General features: G+C 41.9%; 1 protein-coding gene across 1 annotated transcript in view; it reads right to left on the bottom strand.

The window, feature by feature from the left end:
* myo6a (myosin VIa) overlaps window positions 1-19,939 on the bottom strand; it is a 227,596-nt gene that overhangs the window by 78,868 nt on the left and 128,789 nt on the right. Inside the window, exons 19-20 of the mRNA XM_059355862.1 lie at window positions 2,670-2,708; window positions 1,837-1,930 (exon numbers count right to left, since the gene is read on the bottom strand). Coding sequence (XP_059211845.1) covers window positions 1,837-1,930; window positions 2,670-2,708 — 133 coding nt within the window. The remainder of the gene's footprint in view (window positions 1-1,836; window positions 1,931-2,669; window positions 2,709-19,939) is intronic.

Here is a 19,939-nt window from a genome sequence, read left to right as displayed (position 1 = left end):
ACAAATCAAAGGTTTTGTTGTTTAAAAGTTAAACCTGACAATCTGCCAAAAAAAATCCCCAAAAAGACAGAATTCATCACAGGCAGAAACTGTGAAAACAGAAACTTGTCATTGGATTTTCAAATTTCATATGCTGCTTTAAAGAATTTGTTTATTACAAACACTTAAAATAGTGATATTTTATCCAAATCACTTTATTCTACATGTTTCATTTAAATTTTTTTTTAGGAAAAAGTTTGTTTTCATTAATAAATTACCAAAAAATGCAGCACTATCATAGAAAGAAACTGTAAAAACAGGGATTATCGTCAGAGTATGAACTTTCCAATGGTCCTTGAACTCATCATCGATACAGAAAGTTTCTGTCATAAAAAGTGACCAAAACGAAGCTTAAAAATGTTGATATTTCTGTCAGAATCTCTTTATTTTTACTTCATACTTTACAGGCTTTTTTTTAAGTTTAAGAAAACGGTTCCATCGTCACAACTCAGAATAAAATAACAGCAGCCAAGGACTTTGTGTTGCTGTGAAATGTGGATTTATTGTTGAGAATATTTAGTTAATTCTCCCACTAATTTGAACTTTTGATATTTCCCTTGAAAAAGCAATTTTTCTCTTCAGTTTCTCGTTTCAGAGACGAAGCGGCTTTTGTTTGCTGCAGATGTTTTTGTACGGTGAGTCACTGCTCGTGTGTTTGTCCTTGGTTCTTTATCTTCCTGTTTATTGAAGGAAGGAGGGTATTTTTTATTTATTTATGCACAGTTTTATTATTTTTGCCAGTGATAACATTGTGCTGAAGACTTAACAGTTTGTTTAAGTGGAAAGGGCCTTGGAGAGGTTTCATATTTTATGGATTTAAGCTTATGATATCTTGAAATAACGCTTCAGTATTCGACTACATTTTGCAAGAAAAAAATGTTGTGCATTGTAGAAAAAAAAGGCAGTAAAATCCACAGTTTAGGGTGTTTGTGCACAGTAAAGTTCTGAATATTAGATCAAAGAATTACTGTAGTAATAAAGTCACAAATGTAGATACAATTATGTAAAGAAAAAGTCAGTTAAAGTCAGTAAAAACAAGTTAAAGTCAGTTAAAGTCAGTTAAAACCAGATAAAAGTCGGTTAAAACCAGTTAAAACCAGTTAGTCAGTTAAAGTAAGTTAAAACCTGTTAAAACCAGTTAAAAGTCAGTTAAAGTCAGTTCAAACCAGTTATAACCAGTTAAAAGTCAGTTAAAGTAAGTTAAAACCTGTTAAAACCAGTTAAAAGTCAGTTAAAGTCAGTTAAAGTCAGTTAAAACCAGTTAAAAGTCAGTTAAAGTCAGTTAAAACCAGATAAAAGTCGGTTAAAACCAGTTAAAACCAGTTAGTCAGTTAAAGTAAGTTAAAACCTGTTAAAACCAGTTAAAAGTCAGTTAAAGTCAGTTCAAACCAGTTATAACCAGTTAAAATCAATTAAAGGCAGTTAAAACCAGATTAAAGTCAGTTTAAGTCAGTTTAAGTCAGCTAAAGTCAGTTAAAACCAGTTAAAGTCAGTTAAAAACCAGTTAAAGTCAGTTAAAGTCAGTTAAAACCAGTTATAACCAGTTAAAACCAGAGGACAGCATGTGTTGTTAACCACCTAGTTTAATTTAACTTAACTTTATATGAAGAAGGGACAAACAAAAGTAGAATATACGTAATTGTATTATTCATTATCTGCAGACCAGGGAGGAGGAGAGAGGAGAGAGGGAGGAGAGAGAGATGTAGGGAGGGAGGGAGGGAGGAGAGATGGAGAGAGAGAGGAGAAAAAGGGAGGAGTGAGGAGTGAAGGAGGTATTAAAGTGTATGTGTAACTGACCGGAGCACTGCAGCTGTGAGAGGATCTGAGCTCCTTCAAACTGGTGACTGACCATCTTCAGGTTGGGTTTGATGCAGCGGATGAAGGAGGAGCCCTGCAGGAGAGAGGAGGAGCAGCAGTTAGAGGAGCAACAGTTAGAGAAGCAGCAACAGGAGGAGCAACAGTTAGAGGAGCAGGAGAGAGGAGGAGCAGCAGTTAGAGGAGCAGCAGAGAGGAGAAACCTCAGGAGGAGCAACAGTTAGTGGAGCAGGAGGGAGGAGGAGCAGCAGTTAGAGGAGCAACAGTTAGAGGAGGAGCAACAGTTAGATGAGCAGGAGAGAGGAGGAGCAACTGTTCAGTTGGAGGAGCAGCAGGAGAGAGGAGGAGCAACTGTTCAGTTGGAGGAGGAGCAGAAGAGAGGAGGAGCAACTGTTCAGTTAGAGGAGGAGCAGGAGAGAGGAGAAACCTCAGGAGGAGCAACAGTTAGTGGAGCAGGAGGGAGGAGGAGCAGCAGTTAGAGGAGCAACAGTTAGAGGAGGAGCAACAGTTAGAGGAGCAGGAGAGAGGAGGAGCAACTGTTCAGTTGGAGGAGCAGCAGGAGAGAGGAGGAGCAACTGTTCAGTTAGAGGAGGAGCAGGAGAGAGGAGAAACCTCAGGAGGAGCAACAGTTAGTGGAGCAGGAGGGAGGAGGAGCAGCAGTTAGAGGAGCAACAGTTAGAGGAGGAGCAACAGTTAGATGAGCAGGAGAGAGGAGGAGCAACTGTTCAGTTAGAGGAGGAGCAGGAGAGAGGAGGAGCAACAGGAGGAGCAACAGTTAGAGGAGCAGCAGGAGGAGCAGGAGGAGGAAGACTGACCGTGCTGCGCAGCTTCTCCAGCAGGATGTTGAGCTGCGTCTGTAGAGGAGGAGAAAGATATTTCGTTTCTATGTGATCAAAGTAAACAGAAACAGAGTTTAAACTACAAATAAAGTTGAGACAAAGAATCACATTCTGTGGTTCTAACAGCTGAATCTGGATTCTGTAGTTAGTTCGTTTTTATTTCCATGTCATGACAAGAAACAGACAAACAAAACAAAATGTATCTTCTATACACGTTTAACCCCAAAATCCCACCAGGAGGATTTTTCTTAGACAGATTCCCAAAAAAAACTTTATTGCAGAAAAAAACTGTAAAAACAGGCATTATCGTCAGAGTTTGAGGTTTACGACGGTCCTTGAACAGATCATCTGTTACAAACGTTTCACTTAGGAAAAGTGACAAAAACGTGATTGGCTGCTCACAACACTGAAGGAAAAAAAGTTAAAATATAATCTAAAACCCCACAATCTGACAGAGTTTTTAAAAAAGGAGCCAAAATGACACAATTTATCCCAACCAGAAACTGTGAAAACAGAAACTGTCACATTTCAGATGCTGCTTGAAAGAATTTATGTGTGACAAACACTTCAATCTGGGGTAAAAAGGAACCAAATCTAAGCTTCAAATAGTGACATTTCATCACAATCTCTTTATTCTACATGTCTCAGTTAAAAAGGTTGCCAAAAAATAAGTTGTTTGCACTAACAAGATCCTGTAAAAATATGTTTTGAAGCTTGTTTTCATTGAAAAATCACCAAAAATACACAATTTACCGTAGAAAGAAACAAAAAATACTTGTGTTAAAATGTTGACATTTGTGTCAGAATCTCTTTATTCTACGTGTGTCATTTAAAATAAAGCGTTTGCACAGAGCTGAGAGGAGAGGACAGGAGAGGCTGTTTACACAGAGCAGAGAGGAGAGGACAGGAGAGGCTGTTTACACAGAGCTGAGAGGAGAGGACAGGAGAGGCTGTTTACACAGAGCAGAGAGGAGAGGACAGGAGAGGCTGGAAAAATGACAATACTTCAATATGGAGAATAGGTGGAAAGTATTAATATTAACACACAAAATAATTACTTTTTGTGATTTAAATACGAGATTATGTTTCTTTTATTGATTATTTTATTCCTAAATTCTCTATAAAACACTTTGAATTGCAATTGTCTATGAAATATGCACTATAAATAAAGCTTTCGTGAGTTGCCAACTCAATCGGAGTAGAAAAATTGACAATAAAACCAAAAAAATTAAAAGATTTATCACAGTAAACAAGCTAAAAGAAATAATGATTCATCTTATTTCACTATATTTATATCAGTAAAATCATGGGATCATATGAATTCTACCAGTGTAGAAAGAAAGAAACTTTCCTCCAGATATGATCTCACTGTTGTGATCAGATATGAAGTGAAACACGTGCATGATTAAGTCCGGCTCCATATCTGCTGATCTGTGATGATGCATTACTTCACCGGCAGCGGAGCGTTTTTGGCCGGAGCCTCCAGACTCTCAGCGGGTTTTTATTGCATCAGTGTGTGGAGGAGCTGAGGTGCATGAGTGGTAATCTTTTGTTTGCTTTGCATTCAGCAGGAATCCTCTGGCTTTGTCGCAGGTCAAGGAGGATTAATTCTTTACATTTGATGTGACTCGGCGTGAATACGAGCCGGGCTTTTATGATAAGCAAAACTTTTGTTAAAATGTGCATCCTCGATACTGCAGCTGCAGCCCGGGCATTAGTTTTATCCAACTCTGAGTTTTAGGCGGGTGGAGCTTATGATAATGTCTAGAATATGCTTTTTTTGCAGTTTTAGGGGATGCACACATATTTAAACCCACCATTTTTAACACACGTCTTTGCATGGGATCTGCATAAATTGGGCATGCCTGTAAAGAGGAGACTCGTGGATACCCATACAATCTGTTTTCTTTCAGATTTCTTGGGCTTAGAGTTGCAAAGGACGACTTTGAAAATGACCATTTGGGCCAATTGAATCCACAAGAGTCTCAGCTTTCCAGTCAAACCCGATTTATGCAGCTCACAGACTGTTTAAGGACCCCAGGATGCACAAAGGTCCACATACAAGAGGACACAATAACACATTTTAAGGCAGGGGTCTCAAACTCAAATTACCTGGGCGCCACTTTAAATTACTTTAAAAAAGACACAAAATGACCCAAAAAATACACAAAATTACTAAAAAGACAAGACACAAAATGACAGAAAAAAACTAAATCACTTAAAAAAGACACAAAATGACTGAAAAAATGGACAGTCCATGGCCTAGAGGTTAGGAATCGGGCTTGTAACTGTAGAGTCACCGGTTTGGATCCCGGTACTGACAGGTCTAGGACTGAAGTGCCCTTGAGCAAGGCACCTGACCCCCCTGCACAGCTCCCCGGGCGCAGTAATGTGCTGCCCACTGCTCCTTGCATGGTGTGTTCACTTGTGTGTAAAAAAGGATGGGTTAAATGCAGAGGTTGAATTTCCCCATTGTGGGTGCTTATATGCATAATCATCAAATCTGCTGAGGTGCACGAGTGATAATCTTTTGTTTGCTTTGAATTCAGCAGGAATCCTCTCGCTATGTCCCGGGTCAAGGAGGATTAATTCTCTACATTTGATGTGACTTGGTGTGAAAACGAGCCGGGCTTTCTGATAAGCAAAACTTTTTTGCGTGCAATGCAAATGTGCATCCTCGATACTGCAGCTGCAGCCCGGACATTAGTTTTATCCAGCTCAGAGTCCCAGGCGGGTGGAGCTTATGATAACGTCCAGTCCAGAATATGCTTTTTTATTTTGTTCCATACAGACTTTTCATCATTATTTCTTCTGAATTATAAATTACAAACTAAACAAAGGAAATGATCCAGTCTTCAGATTCTTTTATTATTAATGAACCATTCATATTTCTTCACCCTGCAGCTTCTCCTCATTACTGGTTGCTTTAGTGTCTGTGATGCATAATTCAAGCTCGTCCCAGCATCTGTGTTATGTGAATGTAAATAAATGTATATTAATTAGTGTCTATAAGAACGTGTCCTCATTTGTCCAGTAAAGGTTGAAAACAACAGTATGAGAAAGTTTCCTCATCATCAGATCTGTGTGACTACGAACAGCCATTTGAAGTCATTTCCATGTCAGAGTACTTTAATTAAATTATTCTAGAGTAAATTAAACCACTAGCATGAGAACGGTAGCAAATTTAAGGATATAGTAAGGAGATGCTGAAACTAGATGATCTAAGGAATCCATTGGTGTCATGTTGGAAAGTCGATGAAAAAAAGCTGAATATTTTTTTCCTGGTGGTTTTCAAAGTGGTCATGTGACCTCTGATGTCATGATATATAAAAGAAAATGGGCTCTTTGGTTCCCACAAGTCTACTCTTTATAGACATGCCCAGTTTATGCTGATCACATGTAGCTTAAGCCAAAAAACAGTTTGTGTCCTGCAGTCAAATGTATTATTTTCACCTACTATAGTTTCACAGTCTGTGAGCAGCATAAATCGGGTATGACTGGAAAGCTGAGACTCTTGTGGATTCAATGAGCCAAATTGGTCATTTTCAAAGGTGCCCCTTGACATACAACCTCAAGATTTCTAAAAAAAAAAAAGGTTTCTATTGGCAGACCTGAGTCTCCTCTTTAGACATGCCCGCTTTATGCTGATTCAATACATATAAATGTCTTGAAAATGGTGGATCTGAATAATAAATACAGTCAGTGAGCTGCATAAATTGGGTCTGACTGGAAAGCTGAGACTCTTGTGGATTCAATGAGCCTGATTTTATGAATATAAGATGGTTTTAGTCCCCAAAGAGGTCCCTTGACCTCTGACTTCAAGATGTCTGAAAGAAAACAGGTTCTACGAGTCTCCTCTTTACAGACATGCCCACTTTATGCTGATAACATGTAGTTTGGGACAGAACCCATCCCTTAAAACGTGTTATTTTGGGCTCTTCTTTGTGAATCTTTGTACATCCTGGGGTCCCTAAACAGTCTGTGAGCTGCATAAATTGGGCCTTTTCAAAGGAGTCCCATGACCTACAACCTCAAGATTTCTGAATGAAAATGGTTTCTATTGGCAGACCCAAGTCTCCGCTTTAGAGACATGCCCACTTTATGTGGATTCAATACATGTAAATGTCATGAAAACGGTGGATTTTAATATTTGTCCATCCTGGTGTCCCTAAACAGTCTGTGAGCTGCATAAATCTGGTATCGCTGGAAAGCTGAGACTCTTAGGGATTCAATGAGTCTGATTTTATAGAATAAAAGATGATATTAGTCCCCAACGGGCTCCCTTGACCTCTGACTTCAAGATATCTGAAATAAAACAGTTTCTGCATGTCTCTACAGACATGCCCACTTTAAATCAATAATTGAACAGGAAACTGCTGAGAAGCCTGCCCGTCACAGAGTGATTGACAGTTGTTGATTCAGCTGATGTTAAGTCATCATGACATCTTTTCCTGAAACTGACGGAAAAACAAACACCACATGGACAACATAGTCACATGTTCCTCAAAGACTTCAGGACGTCTTGACAAGAACGTTGTTGAACGCCTATTTCTGTTGTCCTGCATCCAGTCAAGGGTTGACTGACCTTCTTCTCTTAGTAACTGTTGCTAAGGTAGGATTGGACGAGGACCGTTTGAGGGATCCTGCAGCCCCAGGGACCTTCACTGGTAAAACCTGTAGTGGGTGATTGTCATCACAATTCAAAAAATATGGAAACATCCTCTCAGTGAAAGTGTGTGTGAAGGTGTGTATGTGTGTGTTAGTGTCAGCATCAGAGAACGACAGCTTTCCTCTGTTCCAGTCCAGATTCACTCTGATCCTCTGAGGCTTCTTCTGCACTACAAGAGGAGTATATTCATCTGGTGGTGACCGTGACAAGTATTCACCTATGAGGAACAGTATTCTCCATAATCCAGACCGTATGTATCCCTTCCTCTGGACAGATTCTGCTAACACACCCAGTTCCCAGCGCGTACTGTCGCCAACCTCAACCTCCCAGCTGTGAGTCCCTGAGTTAAAGCCCTCAGAGCCCAGAACAGAGCAGTGATAATCATCAATCCTCTCTGGATTATCAGGAAGCTGCTGGAACGCTTCTATCATACTGGTCAGATCCTCAGACAGGATGAGTCCTGTACCAGCAGTGTTTGGGTCCAGAACAACAGGACTGTAGGAGACCATGTCCTTCATCTTGTTCCAGATGTTGAAGGCCAGGTTGCCCAGGTGTTTGGCCTGGTCTATCAGAGCTCCTGAGGGCAGCTGTGGATCCTCCAGCAGGGGGCGCTGCTGGACTCTTTCCACTGCAGCCTTGTAGTTGTGCAGGAATGAGACGTGTTCAGCTCTCAGCTCGTCCTCTGTGGCTCTGACTGTGTCTGAAAGAGCTGCTATCTCTCTGCTCAGAGCCTCCATCTTCTCCTTCATCATCTGACTCTTCTGCTCCTCTTCCTCCCTCAGTGCAGCCATCCTGGCCTCCTCTTCCTCTTCTAGAAACTGGTGAAGCTCCTTAAACTGCTCCTTAATCTGCGTCTCTGTGCGTCGGGCCTGGACCTGAATGTGTTCTGCTGTTTGATCAAAGTTCACTTTAACTCCTTTAAAAACCTCTAACTTCTTCTTTAAAGGCTCCAGAGTTTCCTGAAGTTCCTTCTTGTGTTGTTGTGCAGCTTCATCGATGGGTCTGAATCTGTGGTTGGAGTGTTTTTCTGAGTCTCTGCAGACGAGACACACTGGCTGCTGATGGTCCAGACAGAAGAGTTTGAGTTTCTCAGAGTGCAGACTGCAGAGAGGCTCTGAAGCTCTCTGATCTCTCTCCTGTAAGAAACTCTCACACAGCTTCTTTAATGCCAAGTTACAAGGTGGACAATCCTTTGAAGATCTTCTCTTACAAACTGGACATTCTCTGGTTGGTTTCTCCATCCACCAGCTCTGCAGACAGTCTTTACAGAAGCTGTGGCTGCATGACAGGATGACAGGATCTTTAAAGATGTCGTGGCAGACAGAACAGCAGAGATCATCATCTAATCTGGAAGCCATTTAGTCTCTGAGTGAAGCTGAAAACACAGCAGACAAACAGCTCAGCCACTCCCTGTTCTCTCAAAGTTACTTTACTTTCCTGTAAAACTGTCGTTCAGTTTGTGGATTCAGCAGCTGGGTGAAGTGGAGCTGTTCCAGTATTCCCAGTAATCTCCTGAAGTTGTCCTCTTTCAGTCAAAGTGGAGGTTTTAGTCTGAAGCTGAATCTTATCGTTCGTCTCTCAGAGTGTGTGTGTGTCTCTTTGTCTCAGTGAGGCAGAATAACAGCCTGTTACCTGTTTCGTCTCAGGTGACTCAGCTGAGGGGCGGAGCTTCAACACAGCAGTTTAACAGGTTGGGTCTCATTCCAGACTGGTGAATAACTCTGAGCTGCAGATCTCTGAATGAAAACAAGTTCTGTGTTTCCCCACGAGTCTACAGACATGCTGTAACATGCAGTAAAATGTGTTATTGTGTCCTCTTGTATGTGAATCTTTGTGCATCCTGGGGTCCCTAAATAGTCTGTGAGCTGCATAAATGGGGTCTGAGTGGAAAGCTGACTCTTGTGGATTCGATGAGGATGATTTTATGCATATATGATGATTTTAGTCCGCAAAGGGGTCCCTTGACCTCTTCATGTGTGATGATGTTAGTGAGTGAAACTTGAGCTCAGTGTATAAAATGAGCTGCTGTGACCTCTAGGATAATCACAGCCTCATGAAACTTTACAACCACAAACTAGAGACCTGGAGCATTCAGACTAGAGACCTGGAGCATTCAGACTAGAGACCTGGAGCATTCAGAGGATGGATGGCTGACATACTAGATTCAAAATAAGGGACTTTCTCAGCAGGAAACACAACACAAGTGCTGCCATACTATCGCACAAAATACACAAATCTACTAAAAGTCAAAAGTTTCTGAAACCAAATCACAGCATGGATTTTTCTCTCTTGGAGTCTGAATGTGGGATTACTGGTTACTGTCAGCCACCGTACATGAAGCCACGCCCACTGCCACAAACCTGCCCCACGCTTCACAATAAAAGCCCAATAATGCAACACTGCAAATGCCATGAAGTTAATTACTTTATTTACAATTATTAACCAGGACATGGAAGTTGAAATCTGTAAATTAAAAAATAGGATTTTTTTTTTTTTTTTTACAGTATTATTAAATTGCTTAATGGTCTTGAATGTTAAATGACAGCTATTCTATATTAAAATACAAAAAGTACACATCATATTAGTGAATGTAAGATTATAAAAACTTTTTTACATTTTTTAAAATAAATTTAACGTTAAAAAATGTAAAAAGAAATCATTAAAACAGTAAAACGTTTGTCAAAGACTTACTGTCGAATTAAAGTAAAAACAAACTTTCGTTATTCTACAGATATATACAATTTAAATACAGATATTAACTGTTTATTATCTGTACTTTTAAATAAATAATCTGTTACATAACTTATTGTTTTCTGTTATTTGACAGTATTTTTTATATAACACCCTGAAACACCAATAAAAGAAAAAAAACAATGAATGAGAATGAAGTTTTACAAAGAATTCCCTTGAGAGATTTTATCAATAATCGAACAAGAAACCACAGACACGCATGCCAGTCACAGAGTGATTGACAGCTCTTTGATCTGATGTTACATCATCATGACATCATTTCCTCACACTGATGGAGAAACAGACATCACAAGGACTATGTCTGTTGTCCCGCAGCCAAAAAGAACTTCACTGGTAAAACCTGCAGTGGGAGATCATCATCCCCATTGTAAAAATATGGAAACATCCTCTCAGTGAAAGTGTGTGTGAAGGTGTGTATGTGTGTGTTAGTGTCAGCATCAGAGAACGACAGCTTTCCGCTGTTCCAGTCCAGATTCACTCCGATCTTCTGGAGCTTCTTCTGCACTACGAGAGCAGTTTGTCCATCTGATGGTGACCTTGATGAGTAATTATCTACGCAGAACTGTATTCTCCATAATCCAGACAGTATGTCTCCTTTCCTCTGGACAGACTCTGCTAACACACCCAGTTTCCAGAATGTATTGTCTCCAACCTCGACCTCCCAGCTGTGAGTCCCTGAGTTAAAGCCCTCAGAGCCCAGAACAGAGCAGTGATAATAACGAATCCTCTCTGGATTATCAGGAAGCTGCTGGACCTCTCGTTTCACTCTGGTGAAATCTTCAGACAGGATGAGGCCTATACCAGCAGTGTTTGGGTCCAGAACAACAGGACTGTAGGAGACCATGTCCTTCATCTTGTTCCAGATGTTGAAGGCCAGGTTGCACAGGTGTTTGGCCTGGTCTATCAGAGCTCCTGAGGGCAGCAGCGGTGGATCCTCCAGCAGGGGGCGCTGCTGGACTCTTTCCACTGCAGCCTTGTAGTTCTGCAGGAATGAGACGTGTTCAGCTCTCAGCACGTCCTCTGTGGCTCTGACTGTGTCTGAAAGAGCTGCTATCTCTCTGCTCAGAGCCTCCATCTTCTCCTTCATCATCTGACTCTTCTGCTCCTCTTCCTTCCTCAGTGCAGCCATCTTGGCCTCCTCTTCCTCTTTTAGAAACTGTTGAAGCTTCCTAAACTGCTCCTTAATCTGCATCCCTGTGCGTCGGGCCTGGACCTGAATGTGGCCTGCTGTTTGATCAAACTTCACTTTAACTTCTTTAAAAACCTTTAACTTCTTCTTTAAAGGCTCCAGAGTTTCCTGAAGTTCCTTCTTGCGTTGTTGTGCAGCTTCATCAATGGATACGAATGTGTGGTTGGTGTGTCTTTCTGAGTCTATGCAGACGAGACACACTGGCTGCTGATGGTCCAGACAGAAGAGTTTGAGTTTCTCAGAGTGCAGACTGCAGAGAGGCTCTGAAGCTCTCCGATTTCTCTCCTGTAAGAAACTCTCACACAGGTTCTTTAACACCAGGTTACAAGGTGGATCACTCCTCGAAGATCTTCTCTGACAAAGCGGACAGTCTCTGGTTTGTCCTGCCGTCCACCAGTTTTGCAGACAGTTTTTACAGAAGCTGTGGCTGCATGACAGGATGACAGGATCTTTAAAGATGTCGCGGCAGACAGAACAGCGGAGATCGTCCTGTAATCTGGAAGCCATTTAGTCTCTGAGTGAAGCTGAAAACACAGCAGACAAACAGCTCAGCCACTCCCTGTTCTCTCAAAGTTACTTTACTTTCCTGTAAAACTGTCGTTCAGTTTGTGGATTCAGCAGCTGGGTGAAGTGGAGCTGTTCCAGTATTCCCAGTAATCTCCTGAAGTTGTCCTCCTTCAGTCAAAGTGGAGGTTTAAGTCTGAAGCTGAATCTTATCGTCTGCCTCTCACACCATGTGTGTGTGTGTGTCTCTTTGTCTCAGTGAGGCAGAATAACAGCCTGTTTCCTGGTTTGTCTCAGGTGATTCAGCTGAGGGGCGGAGCTTGAACAAATTTGTTTAACAAATTGAGTCTCATTCCAAACTGGTGAATAACTCTGAGCTGCAGATATCTGAATGAAAATAAGTTATGTGTTCTCCCACGAGTCTCTTTACCAACATGCTGTAACTTGAAATAAAATGTGTTATTTTGTCCTCTTGTGTGTGAATCTTTGTGCATCCTGGGGTCCCTAAACAGTCCGTGGGCTAAATCAGGTCTGACTGGAAAGCTGAGACTCAATGTGGATTCAATGAGCCCAAATGGTCATTTTCAAAGTGACTTGACTTAAAACCTGAAGATTTCTGAATGAAAATGGTTTCTATTGGCAGCCCGAGTCTCCTCTTTAGAGACATGCCCACTTTATGCGGATTCCATACATATATATGTCTTTAAAATGGTGGCTTGGGATATCTGTCCATCATGGGGTCCCTAAATAGTCTGTAGGCTGCATAAATCAGGTCTGACTGGAAAGCTGAGACTCTTGTGGATTCGATGAGGATGATTTTATGCATATAAGATGATTTTAGTCCGCAAAGGGGTCCCTTGACCTCTGACTTCACGATATCTGAAAGAACACGAGTTCTACTAGTCTCCTCTTTACAGACATGCCCACTTCATGATGATAACATGCAGTTTGAGGCAGAACCCATCCCTTAAAATGTGTTATTGTGTGCTCCTGCATTAGTCTTTTGTGCATCATGGGGTCCATAAACAGTCTGTGAGCTGCATAAATGGGGTCTGAGTGTAAAGCTGAGACTCTTGTGGATTCAATGAGCCCAATGTTCTTCATGTGTGATGATGTTAGTGAGTGAAACTTGAGCTCAGTGTATAAAATGAGCCGCTGTGACCTCTAGGATAATCACAGCCTCATGAAACTTTACAACCACAAACTAGAGACCTGGAACATTCAGACTAGAGACCTGGAGCATTCAGACTGGAGACCTGGAGCATTCAGACTGGAGACCTGGAACATTCAGACTAGAGACCTGGAGCATTCAGAGGATGGATGGCTGACACACTAGATTCACAATAAGAGGCTTTCTCAGCAGGAAACACAACACAAGCGCTGCCATACAATCGCAAAAAATACACAAATCTACAAAAGGTTAAGTTTCTGAAACCAAATGACAGCATGGATTTTTTTAGGGTCCGAGCACTGACTAGTCAGTGAGGGACCTATTGTATTAGGATTATTTTTCTCCTTCCTTTTTTAGGGCCCGAGCACTGACTAGTCAGTGAGGGACCTATTGTATCCACAAGGATTATTTTTCTTTGTTTTTTAGGGCCCGAGCACAGTGTAGTCAGTGAGGGACCTATTGTATCCATAAATATTATTTTATGGGCCCGAGCACTGACAAGTCACTGAGGGATCTATTGTATCCATAAGGATTATTTTTCCCCTTTCTTTTTCTTCTTTTTCTTATTTTATCACTTTCGGAGGAAAAAATGAGGTGCTTGGGCTACTCGAAAACGAATGAAATTTGGAACAGTTGTCGGGCTTGGCGAAAATTGCGATCTGATATGGGTTTCAGGAATGGGTGTGGCAAATTGGCTCTGTAGCGCCCCCTACATTATTTCCTGAGCTCCAAGATTGACAAAATTTATGAAATTCGGTAGGCATAGAACTCTTCCAGACGAACAAAAAAGTCAGCAGGACCCATATCCTAAACTCAACAGGAAGTCGGCCATTTTGATTTGTATGGCCATTTTTCAACATTTCCACGTGTCATACTTTAAAGAACTCCTCCTAGAGATTTAACCCGACCGGCTTCAAATCAAGTCAGTCCTCTCATAAGACATAAACAAAGATAAATTGCGAAGATTTTAACTTTTTATCAATGGGCGCAGCCGTGGCGAAGCCTCAAATTTCACTCTTTTGCCATAAAAGAGGAAGTAGTTTTAAACATAAGTGAACATTGTCCAATCTTGTCCAAACCTCTCACGTATGATCAGAGACCCAGCCTGAAGACATCTATGTGACAATAATGAGTTATAGTCACAGCGCCCCCTACCTGCTTCAGGAAGTTATTGTCTCTATGCTTTGATGTTCTTCTCTGAGGTGGTTGATCTGATCCACCTCAAACTTTGTCAGAACAGCCTTACGGAGTGTATGATGCTTCACTGTGAGAATCATAACTTTTGACTGGGGGGCTCGGCCTTGGCGGCACAGCAAAATTCGATGTAACGCCATGACAGAAAAACCTGCTGTTATTTCACTACACGTGTTCAGTTCTTTCCAAACTTCTCAGGTTTGATACAAATCACAGCCTGAAGACATCTGCAGGAGCATTTTGAATCATAGTCATAGCGCCTCCTGCTGGCAACAGGAAGTGACATGTTTTATACTGTGATGTCCTGCTCCGTACCGGTTGAAAAGATCCATATAAAATCAGGTCAGCACAGACTTAACCCCTCCATGATGCTAGATCGTGAAGCTTTTGGTCTTTTTACTGAAGGCTGTTGCTGTGGTGACCATCCACACTGTGAAACAGGAAGTTGTTGTAACTTCACTATACATTGTCCAATCTGCCCCAAATTTGTTAACATTCACAAGGGTCCTTGCCTGAACACATCCCTATCCCAACATGCAGTCAAAGTCATAGCGCCCCCTACTGACAACAGGAAATCAGCCTCATACTACAAACTTAATCCGATTTACATGACATTTTCAATGTCTGAAACCACCGCAGTGCCTGCCGGCGACCAGCCAGCTACCCAACATGCGTTGGGTGCGAGGGCCCGTTAACTGGTGCTTGCAGCCCTAGTCTCTCTTGGAGTCTGAATGTGGGATTAGTGGTTACTGTCAGCCACCGTATTTGAGGCCACGCCCACTGCCACAAACCTGGCCCACCCTTCACAATAAAAGCCCAATAATGCAACAGTGCAAATGCCATAAAGATAATTACTTTAATTACGAATAATAACCAGAACATGGAAGTTTAAATCTGTTAAGTAAAACAATGGGACATATTTTTTTTTAAGTATTATTAAATTACTTAATATTCTTCAGTGTTAAATGTCAATAGATTCTATGTTAAAATACAAAAAAATGTACATCATAAAAATCAAATCAAATCAAAATGACTTAATTTATCCCTGACAGGAAATTTGGTGAGTCTGTTATCTCTGTTAGAATGAGACAGTCTGATGGCTGTAGGAGAGAAGGATCTTTTGAATCTCTCCGTCCTGCAACAGAGAGAGAGGAGCCATCCACTGCTGGTTTTTTGGTCCATAAAGGTTTTGTGTAGTGGATGATCCGGGTAATTCAAGATGGCCTCCAACATGTTGACAGTCCATCTCTCCATCACCTCCTCCAGTGTGTCCAACCTGGCTCCAACCACAGAACCAGCTCTTTAGACCAGTCTGATCATCTCTGTGTGTGATGCTGCCTCCCCAGCAGACTGCAGCATAAAACAACACACTACCACCACAGACTGATAAAACATTTGCAGCATCGCACTACACATGTCCAGAGATCTGAGCTTCAAGAAGAAAAAGATGCGGCTCTGCTCCTTTTTGTAGAGAGTGTCTGTGTTTAGGGACCAGTCCAACTTATTATCCAGGTATACACCTAGATACTTAGAACCTGGCACCACCTCCATGTCCACCCCACAGGTATTCACTGGCTGAAGGGGGCTTGAACCTGCGGAAATCTCTGATCATTTCCTCCGTCTTTGAGGTGTTCAGTAGGAGATAGTTCTTGTGACTCCAGTCACTGAAGGCTTTTATCAGATCCCTATATTCGGATTCCTGTCCATTCCTGATACACGCCACAATAGCAGTGTCGTCCGAATACTTCTGGATGTGGCAGGACTCATATTGCTAAAAGAGATTAAGGAAACTTTTTGTTGTCTTACAGTAAAAATTAAAATGTAACATAAATGAAAATGTAAAAAGAAATCTTAAAAAACAGTCAAAAGTTTGTCAAAGACTTACAGTCGAATTAAAGTAATAACACTTAAGTTATTCTACAGATATATTTATGATGAATATATTAGGTGTTTATGATCTCTATTTTTAAATAAATTATCTGTAAGATAACTTGTTGTTTTATTTTATATAACACCCTCAAACACCAATAAAAGTAAAAGTGGGAATGATGTTTTACGGAGAATTCACTTTAAAGATTTTACCAATAATCAAACAGGAAACCACAGAAACGCCTGCCAGTCACAGAGTGATTGACAGCTCTTGAATCGGAGTTGTTGATTCAGCTGATATTAAATCAACATGACATCATTTCCTCACACTGACGGAGAAACAAACATCATGAGGACAACATAGTCACATGTTCCTCAAAGACTTCAGGACGTCTTGAACAGAACGATGCTGATCGTCTATTTCTGTTGTCCTGCGTCCAGTCAAGGCTGGACAGGCCTTCTCTTAGTAACGGTTGCTAAGGTAGGATTGTATGAGGAGCGTTTGAGAAGTCCTGTAGCCACAGGGAGCCTCACTGATAAAACCTGCAGTGTGTGATTTTCATCCCCATTGTAAAAATATGGAAACATCCTCTCAGTGAAAGTGTGTGTGAAGGTGTGTATGTGTGTGTTAGTGTCAGCATCAGAGAACGACAGCTTTCCTATGTTCCAGTCCAGATTCACTCTGATCCACCGGTGCTTCCTCTGCACTACGAGATCATGGACTTTATCTGATGGTGACCATGATGAGTAATTATCTCCAAAGAGCTGTATTCTCCATAATCCAGACCGTATGTCTCCTTTCCTCTGGGCAGATTCTGCTAACACACCCAGTTTCCAGAATGTATTGTCTCCAACCCGAACCTCCCAGCTGTGAGTCCCTGAGTTAAAGCCCTCAGAGCCCAGAACAGAGCAGTCATGACCAATCCTCTCTGGATTATCCGGAAGCTGCCGTTTCTTTCCTACTCTCACTCTGGTCAGATCTTCAGACAGGGTGAGGAAGGTATCAGCAGTGTTTGGGTCCAGAACAACAGGACTGTAGGAGACAATGTCCTTCATCTTGTTACAGATGTTGAAGGCCAGGTTGCCCAGGTGTTTGGCCTGGTCTATCAGAGCTCCTGAGGGCAGCGGTGGATCCTCCAGCAGGGGGCACTGCTGGACTCTTTCCACTGCAGCCTTGTAGTTGTGCAGGAATGAGACGTGTTCAGCTCTCAGCTCGTCCTCTGTGGCTCTGACTGTGTCTGAAAGAGCTGCTATCTCTCTGCTCAGAGCCTCCATCTTCTCCTTCATCATCTGACTCTTCTGCTCCTCTTCCTCCCTCAGTGCAGCCATCCTGGCCTCCTCTTCCTCTTCTAGAAACTGGTGAAGCTTCTTAAACTGCTCCTTAATCTGCATCTTTGTGCGTCGGACCTGGTCCTGAATGTGTTCTGCTGTTTGATCAAAGTTCACTTTAACTTCTTTAAAAACCTCTAACTTCTTCTTTAAAGGCTCCAGAGTTTCCTGAAGTTCCTTCTTGTGTTGTTGTGCAGCTTCATCGATGGATACGAATGTGTGGTTGGTGTGTTCTTCAGAGTCTATGCAGACGAGACACACTGGCTGCTGATGGTCCAGACAGAAGAGTTTGAGTTTCTCAGAATGCAGACTGCAGAGAGCCTCTGAAGCTCTCTGATCTCTCTCCTGTAAGAAACTCTCACACAGGTTCTTTAATGCCAGGTTACGAGGTGGATCACTCCTCGAAGATCTTCTATGACAAAGCGGACAGTCTCTGGTTTGTCCCGCTGTCCACCATCTCTGCAGACAGTTTTTACAGAAGCTGTGGCTGCATGACAGGAAAACAGGATCTTTAAAGATGTCGCGGCAGACAGAACAGTAGAGATCGTCCTCTAATCTGGAAGCCATTTAGTCTCTGAGTGAAGCTGATAACACAGCAGACAAACAGCTCAGCCACTCATTGTCCTCTCAAAGTTACTTTACTTTCCTGTAAAACTGTCGTTCAGTTTGTGGATTCAGCAGCTGGGTGAAGTGGAGCTGTTCCAGTATTCCCAGTAATCTCCTGAAGTTGTCCTCTTTCAGTCAAAGTGGAGGTTTTAGTCTGAAGCTGAATCTTATCGTCCGTCTCTCAGAGTGTGTGTGTGTCTCTTTGGCTCAGTGAGGCAGAATAACAGCCTGTTTCCTGGTTCGTCTCAGGTGAGTCAGCTGAGGGGCGGAAATTGAGCACATTTGTTTAACAGATTGTGTGTGTGTGTGTGTGTGTGTGTGGGGGGGGGGGGGGGGGGGGGGGGGGGGGGTTCTCTTCGAAGCAGAATAACCTGTTATCCTGTTACCTGGTTTGTCTAAGGTGAGTCAGCTGAGGGGTGGAGCTTTACCACAAAAGTTGATGAATTGAGCCCAATGTTCTTCATGTGTGATGATGTTAGTGAGTGAAACTTGAGCTCAGTGTATAAAATGAGCTGCTGTGACCTCTAGGATAATCACAGCCTCATGAAACTTTACAACCACAAACTAGAGACCTGGAGCATTCAGAGGATGGATGGCTGACACACTAGATTCACAATAAGAGGCTTTCTCAGCAGGAAACAACACAACAAAGGTGCGGCCGTACAATCCCACAAAATACCATTTCACCATTTGTATCCATTTGAACTAAAAAAATGTCCTAACCCAGCACCAAATGGGGGAACCATTTCTTTTGTTTGGTGGAAGCATAATGGTAATAAAGCATATATGTAATATACTGCATAAATAAAAGAAATGCATTTCAAGATGGCAGACTAAGCCTTTGCCTCATCTTGTTTTCTTCTTATATCTTCCTGCTTCCACTGTCTTATGGAAAACAACTAATTAAGTTACCGAACTATGCTCATGACACACGCATTTACATAACCACATTACCATGGGACCGTGGTCCAATACAAGCACCGGGTCAGTGAACAAATCAATGACTGGATGTGCAAGAATAATGTCCAATTAAACAAGCACCAAGACATAACCGAGGTGGTTTTTTGTGGAACCAAAGAGGGTTAGAAAAGGGGAGAAATACCACAGGGAGGGTCAGGGACTCAGAGCTGAACTTTAACAGCCACATTATGACAATTACACACTCAGCATACTGTCATTTAAAGAGTATATGGAGGATTAAAGGACTTGTATCTGGATCGTGTCCATGAGTTTATCTTCAGGAGACTCGACGACTGTTTTTACAGGTTTACAGAAACAAGGAATCATACAGCTGCAGCTGGACTCAGACCAGAGAAGAAGATCACTTCAGTCCAGTTTGGAGGTCTTTGCTCTGGCTTCCTCTGACATCATGACATATGAATGAAAATGGGCTCTTTGGTTCCAACAAGTCTCCTCTTTGTAGACATGCCCACTTTATGCTGATGAAATGCAGTTCATGCCAACCAAAAAAACATGCAGTAAAATGTGATATTTTTGTCTATTGTATATGAATATTTGTGCATCCTGGGGTCCCTATACAGTCTGTGAGCTGCATAAATCGGGTCTGACTGGAAAGCTGAGACTCTTGTGGATTCAATGAGCCCAAATGGTCATTTTCAAAGCGGTCCTTTGACCTAAAACCTCAAGATTCTAAATGAAAATGTTTTTATTGGTAGGCAGGATTCTCCTCTTTAGACAAATGCTCACTTTATGCGGATTCCATACATATAAATATTTAAAACTCTTTGCATTTCTTGTTCCCCGTTGGTGGAACACACTACCAGTTGCTACCAGATCAGGGGCGTCCCTCTCTACCTTTAAAAACCTCCTGAAGACCCAGCTCTTCAGAGAGGACCTTCTCTCCTAGCACCACATCACAATTCCTCTCCTTAAAGAATCCCCACTAGACCTTACTGCTGCACTAATGGCTCTTATTGCACTATACCTTGATTGTTCCCCTTTTT

This window comes from Centropristis striata, chromosome 18, assembly GCF_030273125.1.
Source record: "Centropristis striata isolate RG_2023a ecotype Rhode Island chromosome 18, C.striata_1.0, whole genome shotgun sequence".
Taxonomy (NCBI): domain Eukaryota; kingdom Metazoa; phylum Chordata; class Actinopteri; order Perciformes; family Serranidae; genus Centropristis; species Centropristis striata.
This window is presented reverse-complemented; position numbering and strand designations above follow the sequence as displayed.